The 18252-nt window shown below is 63.3% G+C and overlaps 1 protein-coding gene across 3 annotated transcripts in view; it reads right to left on the bottom strand.

Moving 5' to 3' along the window:
• Positions 1 to 239: 239 nt before the first annotated feature.
• Positions 240 to 18252, bottom strand: part of CDC45 (cell division cycle 45) — a 38697-nt gene continuing 20684 nt past the window's right edge. Inside the window, exons 5-20 of one of the 3 annotated variants that reach the window (XR_007949811.1) lie at positions 17182 to 17337; positions 16902 to 16957; positions 16525 to 16573; positions 15820 to 15881; positions 14878 to 14928; positions 14065 to 14184; positions 13613 to 13744; positions 12703 to 12801; positions 9488 to 9649; positions 8605 to 8743; positions 7991 to 8074; positions 4908 to 5026; positions 3398 to 3474; positions 2369 to 3131; positions 1085 to 1151; positions 240 to 452 (exon numbers count right to left, since the gene is read on the bottom strand). Coding sequence is in view for 2 of the 3 variants with exons in the window: in XM_051973192.1 (XP_051829152.1) it covers positions 1087 to 1151; positions 3398 to 3474; positions 4908 to 5026; positions 7991 to 8074; positions 8605 to 8743; positions 9488 to 9649; positions 12703 to 12801; positions 13613 to 13744; positions 14065 to 14184; positions 14878 to 14928; positions 15820 to 15881; positions 16525 to 16573; positions 16902 to 16957; positions 17182 to 17337 (1371 nt within the window). In the remaining variant the exon portion in view is untranslated. The remainder of the gene's footprint in view (positions 453 to 1084; positions 1152 to 2368; positions 3132 to 3397; positions 3475 to 4907; positions 5027 to 7990; positions 8075 to 8604; positions 8744 to 9487; positions 9650 to 12702; positions 12802 to 13612; positions 13745 to 14064; positions 14185 to 14877; positions 14929 to 15819; positions 15882 to 16524; positions 16574 to 16901; positions 16958 to 17181; positions 17338 to 18252) is intronic. The other 2 variants (XM_051973192.1, XM_051973191.1) reach the window with 2 other exon arrangements.

Raw genomic sequence — 18252 nt, 5'->3', positions numbered from 1 at the left:
GCCTGGCTGTGGGGTCAGGCCCAGCTCGCAGGACTCCAGTCGGGAGGCCCGCAAAGGGGGGTGCGCCAGGGATCAGAGGCTGCCCGCACTCGTCCCCGGCTCCCTGGGAGCAGACTGGGCCGGACCCCCGCCTCTCCCCACCCTGAGCCAGGCCCCGGCCAGGCCCCGGGCCGAACCGCGTCTCCACTGAGGAGGTCCAAGATGGAAGCGGCTCCAGGACTGGGGGGAATTAAAAGGGATCCAAGTCCACGGACACTTTATTGCATTTCCAGGGTAGAATGGCCTTCCCTGGAGCTAAAATCTCAGGAATAATTTACAGTCTCTAAAAGCAAGTCCATAAAAGCGGCACAAACGCGCAGCCAGTATTTACAATCCAGACGAACGTAGAGAGCCGTCGGGAGGACTCCAAGAGCGTCGGGAGGACTCCAAGAGCGTCGGGAGGACTCCAAGAGCTGGAGGAGAAAGACACAGAAGCGTCAGCTCAGAGACGAGGAGCGGGAGGCCGCGGTGCCCCCATTTTACCGATTGGAAACCGAGGCCCACAGGCCTGGCGGCTTGGAAGGGGCCGCTCCTTTTATCCATCAGGCTCGTGGAGAGCCCCTGGCACACAGCCGGCGCTTCATAAATGTCTGCCGATTGACCAGACTGTCAAAGGTGCTGGAAGGCCACGTTCTGAGGCGAAGGCAGGGAAGCTGACCCCAGGGGGGGCGGCCTCGGAGACCTGGGTTCAGGTCCTGCCCTTGGTCGGTCTCTTAGCTTCTCTGGGCCCATCTTCCCATCCGGACTCAGAGCCTAGAAGATCTGAGTTCAAAACCTGTCTCCTCCCCTTATCACTGAGGGGACACCCAGCAACTGACTGACTGCTTTCTTCAGAGTCAGTTTCCTCATCTCTAAAATGGGGACAACGACCCACGTACGGGGCGAGGGTTATAGACCGGATGACCATGGGGGACGACAACAGCCCCTTCTCCCATATACAGGACGTGGGTTATAAACCTGCTGATCATCGTCATCAATGTGGCCCCTCCCACCATGGAAAGGCCTGCTCTCGAGGCCCCGCCCCCGCCCCGCCCCCAGCACTCACCCTCAGGAGAGCAGGGAAATCAGGGCGTCCAGGAACTTGCCTCGGTCTTCCACTTTGAGCTCAATGACTGGATAAATGGAGACAGTGGTGGGGGCGAGGAAGCAGCCCCCAGCCCCCAGGCCAAGTTCACAAGGCAGATGGGCATCTCCGCTCCTTCCCATAATTCCCCCCAGGGGGCCATGGCTCCCACCCCCCACCTCATCATCCCCAGGAGCTGCAATGTCGGCCTGACATGCTGGGAGGGAGCAGCCCCGCAGGGACAGAGGGACTGGGAGATTACTAGGAGGATGGTCCCCCGAGGGAGCCACAGGGGCACCGGCCATCAAAGGGGGCTTTTGGGAACATCTGCCATGGACTCGGCTCCCAACCCATGAAATGTAGCCCTGAGGATCATGGGCCGGTGCCTGGGACACAGCCTGTAGGCCCTCACTGCACAGAGGGAGAAACTGAGGCAGCTCCCCACTTATCCTGGCTGCACCATGAAGTAGCTGGACCTGGGCCCTTCTGAAAATCCCCCCCCCCAGCCTCAACACATACCTGAGAGCCCCAAATTCCCAGGATTTCCCTGGAAAAGGAGGGGAGCCCACGGGACACCCAATCCCAGAAGCCTCTGCACACACCCAACAGGGCCAAGTGAGCAAGCCCAAGCCTCTCCCTGTTCTTTTGGCCTCCCTCCTTTCTCCCTTCTCTTTGCCTCTCCATGTCTGTCCGTCTGTCTCTCTGCCTCCCTGTCTGTCTCTCCCTCGGTGTCTCTATCTCCGTCTGTCCCTGTGTCTCCCCGTCTGTCTCCCTCTTTGTCTCTGTCTCTCCCTCAGTGTCTCTATCTCCTTCTGTCTGTCCCTGTGTCTCCCCGTCTGTCTCCCTCTTTGTCTCTGTCTCTCCCTCAGTGTCTCTATCTCCTTCTGTCTGTCCCTGTGTCTCCCCGTCTGTCTCCCTCTTTGTCTCTGTCTCTCCCTCGGTGTCTCTATCTCCTTCTGTCTGTCCCTGTGTCTCCCCGTCTGTCTCCCTCTTTGTCTCTGTCTCTCCCTCAGTGTCTCTGTCTCCTTCTGTCTGTCCCTGTGTCTCCCTCTTTGTCTCTGTCTCTGCATTTTATAAAAAGGCAGCTGTTGCTCTAGAGTCAATGGGGGGTGGCCACGGCCCCTTAGAGGCCGCGCTCTGTGCCCCACCAGGCAGGGGCCACGTCCGGCTTACGTCTCCGTGGCCCAGGACGTGCTCCCTCCTGGGGGCAGCCGCCGTATCTGACCCAGGCCATGAGAAGGTTCAGGAAATTGGGGAGAAACGCACCCGAAGCCTGGAGGCCCGAGGATGTGAAGGGGGCAGCCAGGCCCCGCAGGGGAAGGTGCCCCCCAGTTACAGCGGCCGCTGGGCCCCTGCTGGGCTCTGGCTCTGCCCCAGACTGAGGGGAGGGAACCCGGACGGGGTCAGTGAGGAGCTCCCGGCCTTGCGCGCAGGAGCCGGGCCTTTCTTCAAAAGAAAGACTAGGACACCCCCTCCTGGCTGGGACCCACAGCGCGCTCCTCAGAGGCTCGGAGCGGGGAGAGGACCACAGGCCCAGGGTGGGACAGCAGAGGACATTGGGGCTGGGAGGGGGCTTGGAACAGGGGGCGTCAGGGAGGGAGGGGCTTGAACAGGGAGTGTCAGGGAGGGAGGGGCTTGAACAGGGAGTGTCAGGGCTGGGAGGGAGCTTGTGGGGTTTATCTCTCTGGTCCCCCTCATTTTACATGAGAAAGTTGAGGTCTAGGAAGGTCTATGGTCAGCCAGGGTCACACAGGGGAGTAGCAGGTGAGCCAGCGTGGGGACCCAGGACCTGCTTCCACTCCTAGGTGCTCTCCCCCAGGTGGAGGAGAAGAACCGCCCCCCGTTCCCATAGTGCTTTGTGCCTGACAAGGCTCTGTCCTCGGGACAGTGTGGGAAGGCAGGCAGTTTACATTTGATTCTCCCATTTTAAGGATGAAGAAGCAGGATAGGAAGAGCTAGGAGGGTCCTGGTAAGGCAGAGCATGTACTCCGGGCGTGGTTTGGGGGTCAGAACGTGGGAATTGGGGAGCCTGCGGGGACAGCGAAGGCTCAGTGGCCTTTAGGGCCCCGATCTTTCACCAACCAGCTCTCGCTCCTCCGGGGAAAGCTCAGGAGATTTGTGACCGGCCGTGCTCCCGCTCCCTGACAGAACCTGCACGTGGGGTTTCTCTCCAGGGCCTCTCGCAGGGTGGAAGCTGAGTTTGGGGAAGTCCCCAAATCCTCCACCCCCGACAATGGTTCCCGAGGATGACCCCTGACCCCTACCTCTGTGGAGGCAGAAAGGGAAGTCTCTTACCAGACATGTCAAAATGATTGTGCAAAGTCCTGGAGCTCGTGCTCTCGGCCGCCTTCTCGAACGCCCGCCCGAAAAAGCTGTGAGACAAGCAGCCGGCCCGGAGGGTGAGGCTCATTTAGTCCAGCCTGCCGCATCCTCCCCCGCCCGGGGGTCTGCAAGCGCTCGCAGGGAGCTCAGGGCCTTAGCATCCTCCGTGGTCAGCTGCAGTGGGCCAATCTCCAGCCCAGGAGGGGGCACTCCCTGACCCCATCCCTTCCCCCCATCCAGGAGCAGAGTGCAGGAGGGGGCACCCAGCCCAGTCCTCTGTCTCCCCTAAAAACCGAGCTTCCTTTCATGTGCAGCATAACCCCATTCCTTAAAAGTTCCAGGTCATGTGAAACATGGTCTCAAACCCTCTTTTCCTGTGGCTTCCGTGATGAAACACGGCGAGTTCTAGAGGAGACAACCGCCTGGGGCGCAGAACACCGGGGAGCGGCCCCGAGGCCCAACCAGCGGACGGGATTCCTACAGTCACAGCCCGTCTGGCCTGTGGGCGGCCTGGCCCGGCAGATCCTTAATGTTCACGCCGGCACGGGCAGCTCCTGGCCACACAGCGGTCACGGGGGTGGGGGGGAGGGAGCTGGTCCCTGGGAAGGACTCCAGAGTCAGAGCCCCTCACGTTACAGATGGGGAAACTGAGGCACAAGCTAGTTAAATGACCTAGGGTCCCAGATCTAGAGACAGAAAGGACCTCAAGGACCAACAACCCAGTCCGCTCATTTTACAGATGAGGAAACTGAGACCCAGGGAGTTTATAACTGTCACCCCTGTGACCACCAGGGGGCAGGGCAACGTCCGAACTCAGGGAAGGACTGGCTGAAGGAGCCGAGACGTTTGTCACTGCCGCCAGTGCCCGAGCAGCCTCCGGGAACAGCCTCCTAAGGGCGAGAGCTTCTCCAAGGGGAGGCAGCAGAGGCTGGGGGAGCCCCGGAGGCTCCGGGAGGGGGTGGACAATGATCTCGGGTATCTCCCCCCTCTGAAAGGTGGGGCCGGTTGGTCTGTCCTCCCTGACTCAGGGGGACACCAGGCTGGACACCCCGGGGAAAATAGAAAGACCAGTGGCAAAGGACTCTGGGTCCAAGGAGCTCGGGTCACCCCCTTCCACTCCCAGGCCCTGGTCTGTGCATCTATAAAATGGGGCGATCGGCCCAAGATGATCTCTCGGGTCTCATCTCACTTTAAGCCCAGGATCTGCTCAGGCCACATGAGGAGTGGGTTTTATTAGGCACCAGCTGGGCCCAGGACCCTGAGCTCGGGGCTGGGGATGTGGTGATGGCCCCTGGCTTTCCTGTCCCGTCCGGACAAAGGGTGAGCCTCCATGGGCCTCAAAGGCCCGTCCCGCTCAGCTCCCTCCCGGCGCCACGGTCACCCCCGAGGCCGAGGCTTCCCACCGTGGGCCTCAAAGGCCCAACAGCTCTTCGCACCCTCCCCCCGCCCCCGCCCCGAGAGGAAGGACAAAGGACGCACTCACTTCTTCTTGTCGGAGCTCTCCGTCTCAGGGGGGATCCCCACCACAATCATGGTGCCGCGCTCCAGACTCATGGGGGCCGCCATCACCAAGGGCAGCAGCTTACAACGCTTGTTCTTGGTCTGCAAGGCACAGAGAGCCCCCGCTCGCTGACCCCCAGCTGACAGTACCGCTCTCTCCCCCCCATCCTCCTCCGGGAGCCTCACGGGCTCCCCAGGTCCGGTCCACCTTCCGGGCTCACCCAGAACGTGGTCGCCCTGGCACGCTCCTGGGCTACTGACGGACCTGCACGAAAGGCAGGGTGGCCAGAGAGTCACCGGACAGAAAATCCTAGCCCTAGAACCGGGAGGGCCCCCAAGGCTGCTGAGGCCGCCCCCTTCTTTTCACACACAAGGAGGGGACAAAATGGCCGAGGCAGAACGTCCAGGGCCGATCGTTCTGGGTTTTCCTTGTCTCCAGAGCATCGAGCCAGGGAGGGGAGGCCCCCGGCCCACAGGCCATTTGAACTGGGCAAAAGGTGGGCCCAAAGAGACTCCTTCAAGGCGTGAGCCTTAGGACGTAATCAGAAGCACAGCCCCGGAAGGAGCCGCGAACCCCATGTCCTGGTTAGTCCTCGAGGACAGGGAAGGCCCCTTGCTCGGGGCACGAAGGACACGAGGTTCAGCAGGAGCAGAAGGGAGGGCTGGGGGGGGCAGGTGGCAGAGGATGGCACAGGGTCGGCTCTGCGGAGGGTGGGCACTTAATGACCTTTCACCAAGCAGGCCTGGAGCTCAGCACGTTCTCCGTCTTCCCCGGCGAGAAGCGAGCTCGCCCGATTCTGGATTCATCCAGCGCTCCTGCGGCCCGCACCCTTCTCCTGGTCACGGCTGCCGGAGGAGGAGCCCCTCTGTAGGGACCGGCGCCTTCCAACTCGCTTCTCCAGGGAAGCGTCCGCGGATGCCCGAGCTCGAGGCTCCCAAGGGTCCGGGCCCCTTGAAGCTCTGATCGTGGAGCTAACTTTCCAACATCCTGTTAGGTGCACTTCCACCCAACGTAGGAAGGCTGCTGGGCACCGAAGGGCAGGGCGGGTCCTGGAACCTCTGGGGCTGTTTCCTCAAGTACAGATCGCTAAAGTAAAGGGGGGGCCCAAATCCTGTGACCAGAAGCTACCAAGAAAGCCGGGTGGGGAGACCCTTCTGTGTTCTGGAGTTTCTCTTTTATTGAGACACAAGGCGGGGTTAACTTCCTGTTCAGCTGTGCCTTTATGGGGACCGGGAACCCCACGGGGGAGAGGACCAAGATGCCCACGAAACGAGGCCCAGATCTCCTCCCTCGATCTGACCCCGACCCCTGTACTTGGCTCCCCGCCGCCCTCTCGTCTCACCAGCCTGCCTTTATTGAACTTTTCTGCTTTCACTGGTGAAGACGCGAGGTGGGCAGTGGCGCCGCCATGTTTCCCTGCGTGGCTCAGACTGGAAGGGACTACATTTTTTGTCATCTTTCCTCTCGCTGATCAGTTTGGAGGGTTCCCTTCCTGGGTCAGTCTGGAGGTTCTGTTCTAGCCACGTTTCCCTTCCTGGGTCAGTTTGGAGCGTTCTGTTCTAGCCACATTTCCCCTCGTGGGTCAGTCTGGAGGGTTCTGTTCTAGCCACGTTTCCCTTCCTGGGTCAGTCTGGAGGGTTCTGTTCTAGCCACGTTTCCCTTCCTGGGTCAGTTTGGAGCGTTCTGTTCTAGCCACATTTCCCCTCGTGGGTCAGTCTGGAGGGTTCCACATTTGCTCTTGTGGATCAGTCTATAAGTAAATACATTCTTCTAGCTACGTCTCCCCCCTCTTCGGTCAGTGGACAAAGACCACACCAAGTGCATCCGGTTATGCTAAGGACGGTGGCTTCCGCCTGCTCTGCGCCGCGTGGTCCCTGCAGAAGGACGCGTGAAGAGCCAGTGGCCGTCGTGTGTCTCTGACGGCATCGGGGTGGGCAGAGTCCGTTGGGGGGCCCAGCCTTTGATTAATTAATCACAGCATCTTAGAGCTCGAGGGTCTTCCGAGACTCCTGAGCCAAACCCTGCCCAGTGAGAGCTCCCAGAGGGCCCAATGCCAAGACCCGCTCGGCTGGGGAGGGCCCGAGGGGGCTCCAGCCACTTGAGGAAACTTCCAAGATGGGCTTCGGAGGGAGGGAAAGCTGACTCCCTCCTTGGAGGCCAATCAGGCAGGCGGGGGGGATCTCTGCCAGCTCTCCCCCAGCGGGCCACGGCTCTCAGCCACGTCACTGCCAATTCTGGGTAGGTCTTGTCACTTGACATTTTCTTTCCTATTTCTCTCTTTAAGGAGGAAAAAGCCCTTCACTCGTGTCAGGAGCGCACTGAAGTTCTCGGGCCTCTCTTCTAAAAAGCGATCCCACGTTCTAGCCGAAGTGCCCAGAGGCCTCAAGCTCAGGTGTCCGGCCCCAAGGCGGCCTTCGAGGGCATCTCCATCTGGCACAGGCTGGCGGCTTGTCTGGGCCTTCGGGAGGGAGCTTCCCGGGGGAAGCAAGGACGAGACCCCCGGCTGTCCCGGGCTCCCTGCCGTTACTGGGATGCTGAGAGGCGCCTGCCACGGCGACACGTGCTCCTCCCGGAGTCTCACTCCCTCACCTCCTGCGCACGTTCTGGCCTCTGCCACCGTTCCAGTGGGTCTGCTGAGGTCTGGGGACATCGTGTGACTCCCCTGGCCTCCTTTGTGGCCTCCACCATTTTCCTGAGCCCGGACGGCGGCATTTGGGAACAGGGCAGGAATGGCGGCTGCTGCCAGCCTCTTCCTCTCCCCACTGCCCCAGGGAGCACGGGCACCGGCCTCCTTGGAGTTCCTCACACGCGAGCGGCCATCTCCCACCTCCAGGCGCTTCCTCGGGCTGTCCGCCAGGCTCCCCTCCCCTCCGCCTCCAGGAGGAGGCCCCCCAGCCAGCAGCCCTTCCCCCCTCGGACCTTTCCCCACTTCCCATCGGCCATGTGGGCGCCTGGTCATTTACACATCGTCTCCCTGTCAGACGGGCAGGGCCGGGCTGGCCTCTTTGCCCCGGTGCCCGCCTGCCCCGGCTCACCCCGCCCCCGGCCCCCGCGGCCGCACGTACCGAACAAATGAAGGACTGCAGCAGGTACTTGCTGAGCAGGCCCAGGGAGGCCGGCTTGGAGAACAGCTTGACGTCCGGCGTGCCCTGAGGAGAGAGGAGGCGGGAGTGGGAGCGAGCAAGGGCTTCCGGCCCGGGGAGGAGCGAGGGGGTCCCAGCCATGGGGAGGAGTGAGGGGGTCCCAGCCATGGGGAGGAGCGAGGGGGTCCCAGCCCGGGGAGGAGTGAGGGGGTCCTGGCCGAGGGTGTCCTGGCCCCGGGGAGGAGCGAGGGGGTCCCGGCCCCGGGGAGGAGTGAGGGGGTCCCAGCCATGGGGAGGAGCGAGGGGGTCCCGGCCCGGGCAGGAGTGAGGGGGTCCCGGCCCCGGGGAGGAGCGAGGGCTTCCCAGCCCGGGGAGGAGCGAGGGGGTCCCAGCCATGGGGAGGAGCGAGGGGGTCCCGGCCCCGGGGAGGAGCGAGGGGGTCCCGGCCGAGGGTATCCCGGCCCCGGGGAGGAGCGAGGGGGTCCCGGCCCCGGGGAGGAGAGAGGGGGTCCCAGCCATGGGGAGGAGCGAGGGGGTCCCAGCCATGGGGAGAAGCGAGTGGGTCCCGGCCCCGGAGAGGAGCGAGGTCCAGGTACCTCCATGAGGTAGCAGTAGAGGAAGGGCCCCTGGGAGATGACGAGGTTGGTGCAGATGCAGCTGGCCACGGTCTGGTGGATGGCCCGCAGCTGCTTCTTGGCCAGCTCCAGGCCCTGGTAGAGCTGCTCCAGGTTACTCCTGCGGGGCAGAGGGACAACAAGCGTGGGCCGACCTTGCCGGGAGGTGGGCGGAGGCACCGCGGCCCCTGCCCTCCGCGAGCTCCGAGGGGAAGGCCCGGGCCTGGGGAGGCGCCGCCCACGGTCACTGCCAGGCTGCCCCCAGACCGGGCTGGGCCAGTGCCCGGATAACCCCCAGTCAGGTCGCTCTCGGGGCCCTGCTCGGAAGCCCTCCCCGTGGGGCCCTGGCTGAGCCTGCGCTGGGACGGAGGAGAGGCCGTGAGTGGGAGAGTCATGAAGAACTGGCTCTGGCTAGCCACAAGGACCCCGCCCTGAGCAGCTAAGAGAGAGTCTGCTCTATAAGAGGCGCCTCAAACCCCTGCCCCCGAGCCCCCCTCCACCTCCAACGGGTCCGGGAGGCCCTGGGCAGTGACCTAAGGGGCACCGGCCCATCCTCTTCCTCCCCCTCCCTGCGTTCCTCCGCCCCCTCCCCCCCTTCTCTGCCCCCTCCCTCCTCCCCCCCAGCCTTATTGAGAGTGAGAGCCGCCTCGCTCTCTCCTGGCGCCCAGAACCAGGCGCGCGGCCTCTTTCACAAATGAATCAGTCACTGGGAGACAGCGCTGGGATGGGCGGCGGGGAGACCCGGATTCAAATCCTGCCTCGGGCGCAGCGTGAGCACGGTCTCCATCTGCCTCGGGCTGCTCCCAGGAGGCTCCAACCACCCCACTGGGGACGGGGCGTCTGACCGGGGCCGGAGGCCCGGTACCTGGAGAGGCTGTCCAAGGCCCGGATGAAGTTGTCCGTGCCGGAGGCGTCCTTCTCGATGCTCTCCAGCAGGGAGGTGGTGGCGAAGACCACGTCACTGGCCAGGAACTTGTTCTTGAACCCGAAGTGGATGCTGAAAGTCTGCACCCGCATGTCCTTCATCCTGTCACGGGGGAGCAAGAGGAGGCTCGAGTGCGAGGAGGCAGGAAAACCAAGAGGGGCCGACTGGGCTCCAAGGCGGGGTCTCACCGCCCTCCGGCGGGGGATGGGCGGGAGCGGGCGTGGCGCCCAAGTGTGAGGAGGGAACTGGGGGGGAGGTGTCCGAGAAGCCCAAGACCAGCATGTGGAACCTCAAGCACAACAGACACGGTGACAGAGGCCGTGAAGGCCCAGGAGCTCCGACCAGGGCAACGGCCAGCACGATTCCAGGGCTCAGGACGGAACGAGTTATCCCTCCTGACAGAGTCGGGGGCTCAGGGAGCACCTCAAGTCTTGGATCAGCCAATGCAGGGGATGGGCTTTGCTTAATTATCCATATTTGTTAAAGACTCTTTTTCTTTCTTTTTTAACCAAGGTGGGAGAGGTTCTCTGTTTTAAGCGCCTTCCCCACCCTGCCATCCCCTGTACTAAGCCCCCCCTCCAGCCCTGCCATCCCTTGTTCTAAGCCCCCTCCCTGCCCTGCTGTTCTCTCTAAAGCCTCCGTGGCTCTGACATTCATGACCCACACTCTCCCGCCTCTGCCGTTCCAGGTTCTAGGTTCCCACAGGGTAGCCCGCAGGCCGGCAGGAGAACTGGGCATGTCGCTCCCCAGAAGGGCCAAGGACCGGCTGTGTAAGGTCTCAATTATTTGATAGAGAAGCGGGGAGGACACGGTAGGATTTCCCCAAAACAGGCCGGCCTTGGGAGCCTCTGGTTCTAGAAAACCCACCACGAGCCCTCACAAGGCAACCGGCTGGGGGAGAGCTGGCCGGGGTCTCACTCTGCGCCTTTACCCCCAAATGAGAAGTCCCGGCAGTCCCAAGGCACAGGGACCCGGCAAGGAGAGAGCTTTGCCAACCTCGGGGGGTGGCGAGGCTGGGCCCCGGGCGATCACTCTGCTCCCTCCGGCCAGGGACGGAGCCCAGAATCCCCTCGGCCTTCCAGGACGCCCTGGGCCCAGAGAGCTTGAGGGGCCCTGCCCAGCCCCAGGGCCAACCGTGCCAGAGGCAGACCCGGAACCCCCGCTCTGGCTGCGAGAACCTCAGAGAAGAACCAGCTCGGGTTTGGAGGAGGCAGGGACAGAGCCCATCCCCGCGGGCCCCAGGGTGCCGGGTTCGCCTGCTCTGGGCGCTGTTGGAGCTCGTGCTCCCCTTCCATTGGTCCCGCCAGGCTCGGGGTCCAGCCCGCCGGCCACAGCCGTGATTTGGCCACTTCCAGTCTCCAGAAGGAGAGGGACGTGGCCCCGGGGCCGGCCTGGAAGGCGGGGCTGCCTGGGGAGGTAGTGAGGTCACTAGAAACCTTTGAACAGAGGCCCCCTGACCCTGAACTCCCGCCCTGAGGGGTTCTGAGAGACCGGCCTCCAAAGTTCCCCCAGGCCCGGGGCCCCGGTGCCCCAATCGCGCCGCCCCCATCTTTGCGACTTCAAATCCTGTCTGTTCAAAGGGCGGCCGGCCGGGCTCCAGGAAGCCGTCCCTTCTCAATGTAAACAGGCCCCGCTTGCTCGGGGCAGGAGCAGACACAGTCACGGCCCCAAACAATCACGCGGCGCCTCGGAAGCCTAAATTTAGATTCGGGGTCGGACTCCACGCCAGAAGTTCCTTCGAGGCCCCGTCTGTCTGACCAGGGAGGGGATCCTTGAGTCACCCGACAGCTGGAGGCGGAGGACGCGCCGTCCTCGGGCAAGGACACCAGGAGACCCTACGGAACCTCCCTGTTCTCTGAAAGGGAGCTCCGAGTCCCTGGCTCGTGGCGGAGGTGGGGGGCTGCAGGGGCAGGACACGGCATACGCTGCCAGACAGCGGCCATCTCGGCAGCCAGTTTGGAAGCCTCCCCCGGCCTCTCCCTGGCTTCCTTCCCAGATGCCAGGGGCTCCTGCCGGGGCCTCCCTCTGGATCCCGCCTCCAGCTGGCCTGCCCGACCTCCGCTGGAATCCTGCCCATTTGTACCCAGTGCTTGGCACAATGACCAGCAGGATGACCAGCTTGTGACATGGGCACACCACTTAAACCTCAATTTCCTCATCTGAAAAGTGGGTCAGTCAGACTCCTTGATCTCAAACCTCACCCCCACCCTCACCCCCTCCCCGACTGGATCTCTGACCCGGGGATCCTGGGAGCGTGCCTTTTGTTACTGGGGAGGGCTCAGCGGGAAATGACCGAGATACGGGAACAAAGACCATTTCGGGACCTCAGTCCAGGCTTTGGAAAAAGGGAGCGCGGGAGACATCCCGCCTGGAGCGGGACCCTGCGCCGCAGTCAGAGCAGGAAGGCCCGGAGGTGCCCAGGGGACGGCGCGTGACGGGCCGTGGGCAGGGGAGCCGGGCTGGCTACAAGCTTCGCTCAGCGAGCGGGACGAGAGCCCTCCTGCTCCAGTGCCCCCGAGATCGCAGCCGGGAGAGTCCCACCGAGATGGACTCTCTCCCCTGGGCCGCCCTCCCACCTGCAGAGGGCGCCACCGAGGACAATCCCTTTCTCAGGGGACACCATCGGATTTCAATGGTCCGGGCACCTGAGGAAGCGGTTCTGCAGTGAGCCTGCGTCCCTGCTGCCAGGGGTCCTCTCACCAGTGCCGGTCACAGCCCCTCCACCCCGCCCAGGTGGGCTTTGAGGAGGTGACCAAAAGCATCACCTGGAGAGCTGTCTCTTGGCAGAGGCCGATTCTGACAAGACCCTGGAGGTGGCCGCCATTACTATCCCCACTTTACAGATGAGTAAATCGAGGCACAGGCAGGTTCAGTAACTTTCCCAGTGTCCCATGGCCAGCGAGCATCTCCCATGGCTAATCGCCGCCCGCCCCGGCCAATCCTCTCTGTCACCCCTCCCCCGGTTCCAGGCCACGGGACTGGCAGGAAAGGGGGGGGGAGGGGACCTCGGCCCGCAGCCATGGCCGACACCCACGAGGCCACCGAGGCGCCTCCACGCTCTGAGTGCTGGGACCGGACTCAAGGACCAAAGCCCGACCGGGCCCGAGCCAGCCCCACCGAGGGGAAGGACGCCCCGCCAGACAAGCCTCTCTTACCCAAATTTGTTGGCGGACTCCTCGAGGATTTCCCGCAGATTCTCTTTCAGGGAAACATCCATGGCCTGAAACTTCTGCTTCACCTGCTTCAGCGGGAGCCTGGGAAGAGAGCGAGAGTCAGGGGCAGGGCTCGTGACCGACACCGAGAACCCCAAGGGACAAGGGGGGCAATCTAGTGCCCTGTGAGGAAGGGACGGAGGAGAGACCAGCGGACGGATGGACAGAGAATAGAGATGGATGGGAGAACAGATGGACAAACAGGAGAGACAGGTGGGCGAACAAAGGGACAGAAAGAGACGGACAGGCAGGCGGCTGGCTGGCTGCTGGGCTTTATCATGCAGGAGGGACAGGGACACGCGGAGAGAGGCTGCTTGAGGTCAGGAAAGCCTGAATGGTGACACTCGTCTTCAGTTTCCTGGCCGGGTCACCTTCTGCCCTCCAAAGGTGGGTACCCCCCGAGTACCTGTTCCTGCCCCCTTCTCTCTCGCCCCGGGGCCCTCAGCACCCTCGGTCCGGAACTCCCCACCACCAACCGCCCGCCAGACGCTCCAGTCTCTTAGACTCAACATTTCTAAGCTCAGAGTGTCAGTCGTTGGCCTTGCCCTCAGGCTCACTCCCCTTTCCCAGAAGCCCCCCTCACACCCCTCCCCGCCCTCAGGGCCTCTTCCCTGGCCCATGCATGGGCTCCTGATGGCCATTGGGGCCTCCTCATGGGACAGCTGGGGCACCCCCCGTGGCCTCCAGGAGCAGAGCAATCTCCCGCTGGGCACTGGAAGCCCCCCAGCCGGCCCCTGCTCCCCCCTGGCCTTCCGACGGCAGCGCGAGCGCAGGCCCCTGCCTCCCTCCCTGTGAGGTGCGCCCGAGCTCAGAGCGGAGCCGTCCTCAGCCCCTGGGATTGCCCCCGACTCACCCCATGTCCGCCAGAAACTCCTGCAGCCGCTTCTGGCCCTGTACCGACCACAGCCTGAGCCTGGAGGCCGTGTAGCACGTGTTGCAGAGGCTGTCGTACAGGGACCAGTGCTGGTAGAGGGCCAGCCGCAGGCTGGGCGCCGGGGGGTTAAGGGCAACACCAGGGACCATTGTCTGGGGATGTGCCCGGCTCTCCCTCTGCCATGGAGGGCACCGCCTGGGACCCCCCGGCCTTCACCCTGCCACAGAGCCCGCCTCGATCCCAGCCCTGGGTCTCAGACATCTTTCCCGATGTGGGCCCCCCCAGCCCCGGGGCCCCCCCCGGCTGCTCCAGCTTCTGACTGTCCCCGGCCTCCTCCAGGAGACGCAGGTCCGAGGCCCGAGGCCCTCTGCGCCACCTCCCCCGGCGCCGGGTGGGCAGGTGGGGGCGGCCCCTCGCCCGCGCAAGGATACTCGTATTCGAAGGCTATCCGCGTGCAGTCGATGGAGAGGGAGTTCTCCTCGTCCTCGTTGCGGTGGTTGTGGCGGGAGACATGGCGCTGCAGGATCCCTATGTCCGTCACGTATTTCATCCTGGAACGGGGCGGGGCCGTCAGGGCCGTCCTCCCCCCCCCGGCTTCCCGCCAGCCTCCGAGGCCCAGGAGCCGTCCCAGCGCAGGGGAGGCCGGGAGTGGTCCCTGCTGCCCCCCCCCCCCCCGGTTGAGGACGGAGGCCACAGTGATTGTGGCCCCGGTGCCAGTGCCCGACTTGCAGAACACCCTCGGTCTTTGTAGGCGTCTTTCCCGACTTTCCCTTTCCCCCTTTCCCGGGGCTGCTCTGAGGAGCTGAGTGTGCGCTCACAGAGGTAAAGACTTCGTCCCTGAGGGGGGAGTGGAGGCGGGAGGAGAGTCCTGGTCCCTAGTCCCTGGTCCTCTGCCCTGTCACACTTCACACTCCAGCAAAGCCTCCGTGCCCTCCCCGGGCTCACAGCCCAGCGCCACGCCTTTGCTCAGGCCGTGCCCTCCCCCAGGATGGCAGCCCTTCCTCCCGGCCCCCACCAGGTACACACTCATCAAGGCAGGTCTAGGAAGGCCCCAGAGGTTTTGTTTCACCATCATAACCCAGGGCCTAGCACACAGTAGTTGCTTAATAAATGCCTGTTGTTAGACTGAACACTGGCTCCTGTTCCCAGAGCTTGAAAGGGAAAAGGAGGCCCACAAATGCTTCCATAAGCCCAGACCCCCAGTCCCTCCCCCCGCCCCAGAGCCCCCAGGGAGACGGCCTTACTGAGTGATCTTATCTTGTATCCACTGGTCAGTCAGCCCCACAATGGCCCACCTGGAAGGAGAGAGAGGAGGGCACGGAGCCCCGGTCAGTGGGCAGCGTGCTGTGGTCCTTTGGGACCCATAACTGTGCTGGGCAGTCACCTCCCGGAGACTATTTCCTTCTGGCCACTTTCCCTTGTGACCCCTCAGCCCAGACACGGTGGGGAGGGGGGAGGGGGCGACCCTGGCCTCTGGGGGGTCGGGGAGACTCAGGACAAAACGATCATCGTGACTAAGAAAACAGACCCAGGCGGCCTGGGGCTGGTGAGTCTTTAAGCCAAGCTTGCTGGCGAGTTCTAGGACCTTCTAGACCGGCTCCCAGTGCTCAAGCTTCCTTCCAGCCCTGAAATCCCAATGTTCCTTCTCAAAGCCGGGAGGCGGCAGAGACAGAATTGGAACTCGGGGCCCTTCCTCACGCAGGCCAGCAGCTCTCGGTGGGAGGCTTGTCATTCTGGGGGGCCCAGGAGCCCATCAGGGGATCCCCAAGGTCTAAGCACCTTTGTTAAGAACCTGCTTCTGACAGTGCTCACCAATGGCTCTACTCAGGAACAAAAGCTCTTGGGGGGTGGGGTCCTCACCCTGCTTAAGAGGGGAGGGGGCGAGGAGATCAAATGGCCGAGAAGCGGCAATCCAGGCCAGTCCAGGCCCAGACAGGCCGCAGAGGAACCTGCCAGCTTTAAGGCTGAAAGTGGGCCAGATGGGGAAACTGAATCCCTGTGAGGGGAGGTCGCCACAGCCACGCCCTCTCATGAGCTCGGCCCGGGGACCCCGGCCTCCTGAAGCCCGACCTCCAGCGCTGGCCATGACCCCCCTGACCGTGACTGCGGGGCTCCTGGCCCCACCCCCGCAGCGGGCACCGGCAGCAGCAGGGACAGGGAAGGGCCCCCCACCCTCGCTTACGTACCACAACATGTCATTGAGGTCCTTCGACATGACCCAGGCCAGGTCAAACATCACCATGGCGGACTACAAGAGAGGGAGAAGGGGGCGCTGGTCTCCATAGGCAGAGCGGGCTCCTGGGCCTCCCGTGGGGGCAAGGGGCTCCCTGGCCTTGCGGCCTCTGCGGCCGCTCTGCCCAGTGAGGGGGCCCCGGGCCCACGATCATGTGGAAGGGGAACTGCGGACCGGGACGTGCCGGGGAAAGCACCAACTGGGCCGGGCCCAGCGGGAGGGAAGTCCTGGGATGGATGTCCGAGGGGAGCCCCAGTGTCTCGGTAACCAGGGATGGCAGCATCCCTGGGGGGGAGGGAAGGGCGGAGGAACATAAAGGCAACGAACAGTGTGCCCAGAAACGTGGAGGAAGCCGGAAAGATGCCTCCCAGCTGGCCCCAGACCGATGACTGCAGCCACAGGGCCCACCCCATCCGGTGCCGCAGCCAATGGCACAGGCGGGACGGCCCGCAGTCTCCACTCTGCTTTGTCTCAAGGGAGTGACAGGGAGTGGGACCGCAGGGGTCACCTTCTCCAGATGGGGAAACCGAGGCACGGGAAGCCGGGAGGCCGGCCCCAGGGTCCCTCTGGGTACAGAGGCCACAGGCCACCTGCGACAAAAGGCAGCGGGGAGCCCCCCAGGCAGGGGCCAACACTCCCTGCCCCCAGCTGTACTCACTGAGGTCCCGTGGTACTCATACTGCTCGTAGTCAAAGAGGATTTCCTTCCTGGGAAGACACAAGGCCAGAGGGTCAAGGCCGCGGAGGCAGGACCGACCAGAGGCCCCAGGAGGCCCGAAGGTGACGCCGGCGTCCTCCAAGCAGGGCAGGCGTGAGGTGTGGGGGTGGGAGGCAGCGCAGGAGAGAGCCGCCCCCAGCCCCCAGCCCGACCTCCTCTGCTAGCTGCAGGGCTCGCCTCCCAGGCTGGCCCAGAAGCCCCCACCCGGCCCAGGGGAGAGGGCAGGGGGAGCCGGGGATGAGGGACAGGTTCAGAGTCATGGCCGGGCTACGGTGCTGGACCGAAAGGCATCGGGGCGGGGGCGGCGCCGGCTCCTACCTGCGGGCCTCCCACTCTCTTCGCTGCCTCCTCTTCAGGGTGCGCTCGATCACGTCCTGGCCGTTGGGATGGAGGGAAACAGCACAGATGTGCACACACGGACACCCACACGTGCACAGAGACCCACGTGTGCAGACACACACTCCCACCCACCCACATGTGCACAAGACACGTGCACACACACACTCAGACACACACAAGCACACAACACCCCCTTCCCCCCCCAGCTCCTCAGGATGCTCCTTGGCCCGAGGGCGCCCAGCCAGGCCCCAGGCCCCACCTCTTCACGCCGTGTGCGTTTCCCAGAAGGCTCTGAGCCCTCGCTCTCACTGCCCGACTGCTCTTCATCCTCCTCGTCCTCCTCTTCGTCGTCTCTGAAGATGTCGTCGTAAGCGGGGACCTCCAGGTCGTCATCTTGTTTAATGAGCAGCTTTATCTGAAGGACAGGGTGGGTGGTGAGGGCAGAGAGGGTTCCAGCCCAAGTAGGGGTCTCCCACCGACAGGGACAAAGCCACCAGGGCCCTGTCTGGCCAGCAGATCCCTGAGCGGGCGAGGGAGCCTTCTGGGCCTTCCTGTTCCGGGATCCCAGGATCAGAGATCAAGGGACCACGTCCCCAAGTCCCTTGTGTGATGGAGAGGGCGGCCTCAGTCCCCTCCTGCCCAAGACACTTCACAACTCACCTGTGATCAGGTTACTGTGAGGATCAAATGAGAGAATAACTGGAAAGCGCACAGTAGGCACTCTGAAAGTGTTGGCAAAGCTGAGATTCGAGCCCAGGTTCTCTGACTAAATTTGGGGCTCTTTTCACCGAGCCAGTAGGTCCGCATGTCAGCTCGGGAAAGATCGCAGCCACGCCATCTTCTAGGAACACTGACTAAACACCTACTATGTGCTGGGCATTGTGCCCGGCACAGCGTCAAGTTAGCAAAGGTAACTTTTAATAGTATTTTTTTTTCCAATTTCACGTAAAGACAATTTTGAACGTTCATTTTTGATAAAGTTTTGAGTTCCAGATTTTCTCTCCTCCTCCCTAGAACATCGGTTTGATAAAAAAGACATGACCCAGGCCAGGTCAAACATCACCATGACGGACTACAAGAGAGGGAGAAGAGGGAGCTGGTCTCCATAGGCAGAGCGGGCTCCCGGGCCACCTGTGGGGGGCAAGGGGCTCCCTGGCCTTGTGGCCCCTGCAGCTGCTCTGCCCAGTGAGGGGGCAGACACCCCCCAGAGGGGCCCCGGGCCCACGATCATGTGGAAGGGGAACTGCAGATTGGGACGTGCTGGGGAAAGCGCCAACTAGGCCGGGCCCAGCAGGAGGGAAGCCCCATATGTGTAAAACACATTTCCAAG

This window comes from Antechinus flavipes, chromosome 1, assembly GCF_016432865.1.
Source record: "Antechinus flavipes isolate AdamAnt ecotype Samford, QLD, Australia chromosome 1, AdamAnt_v2, whole genome shotgun sequence".
NCBI lineage: Eukaryota > Metazoa > Chordata > Mammalia > Dasyuromorphia > Dasyuridae > Antechinus > Antechinus flavipes.
Note: the sequence above shows the minus strand (reverse complement) of the source record. Positions and strands in the feature narration are given on the sequence as shown.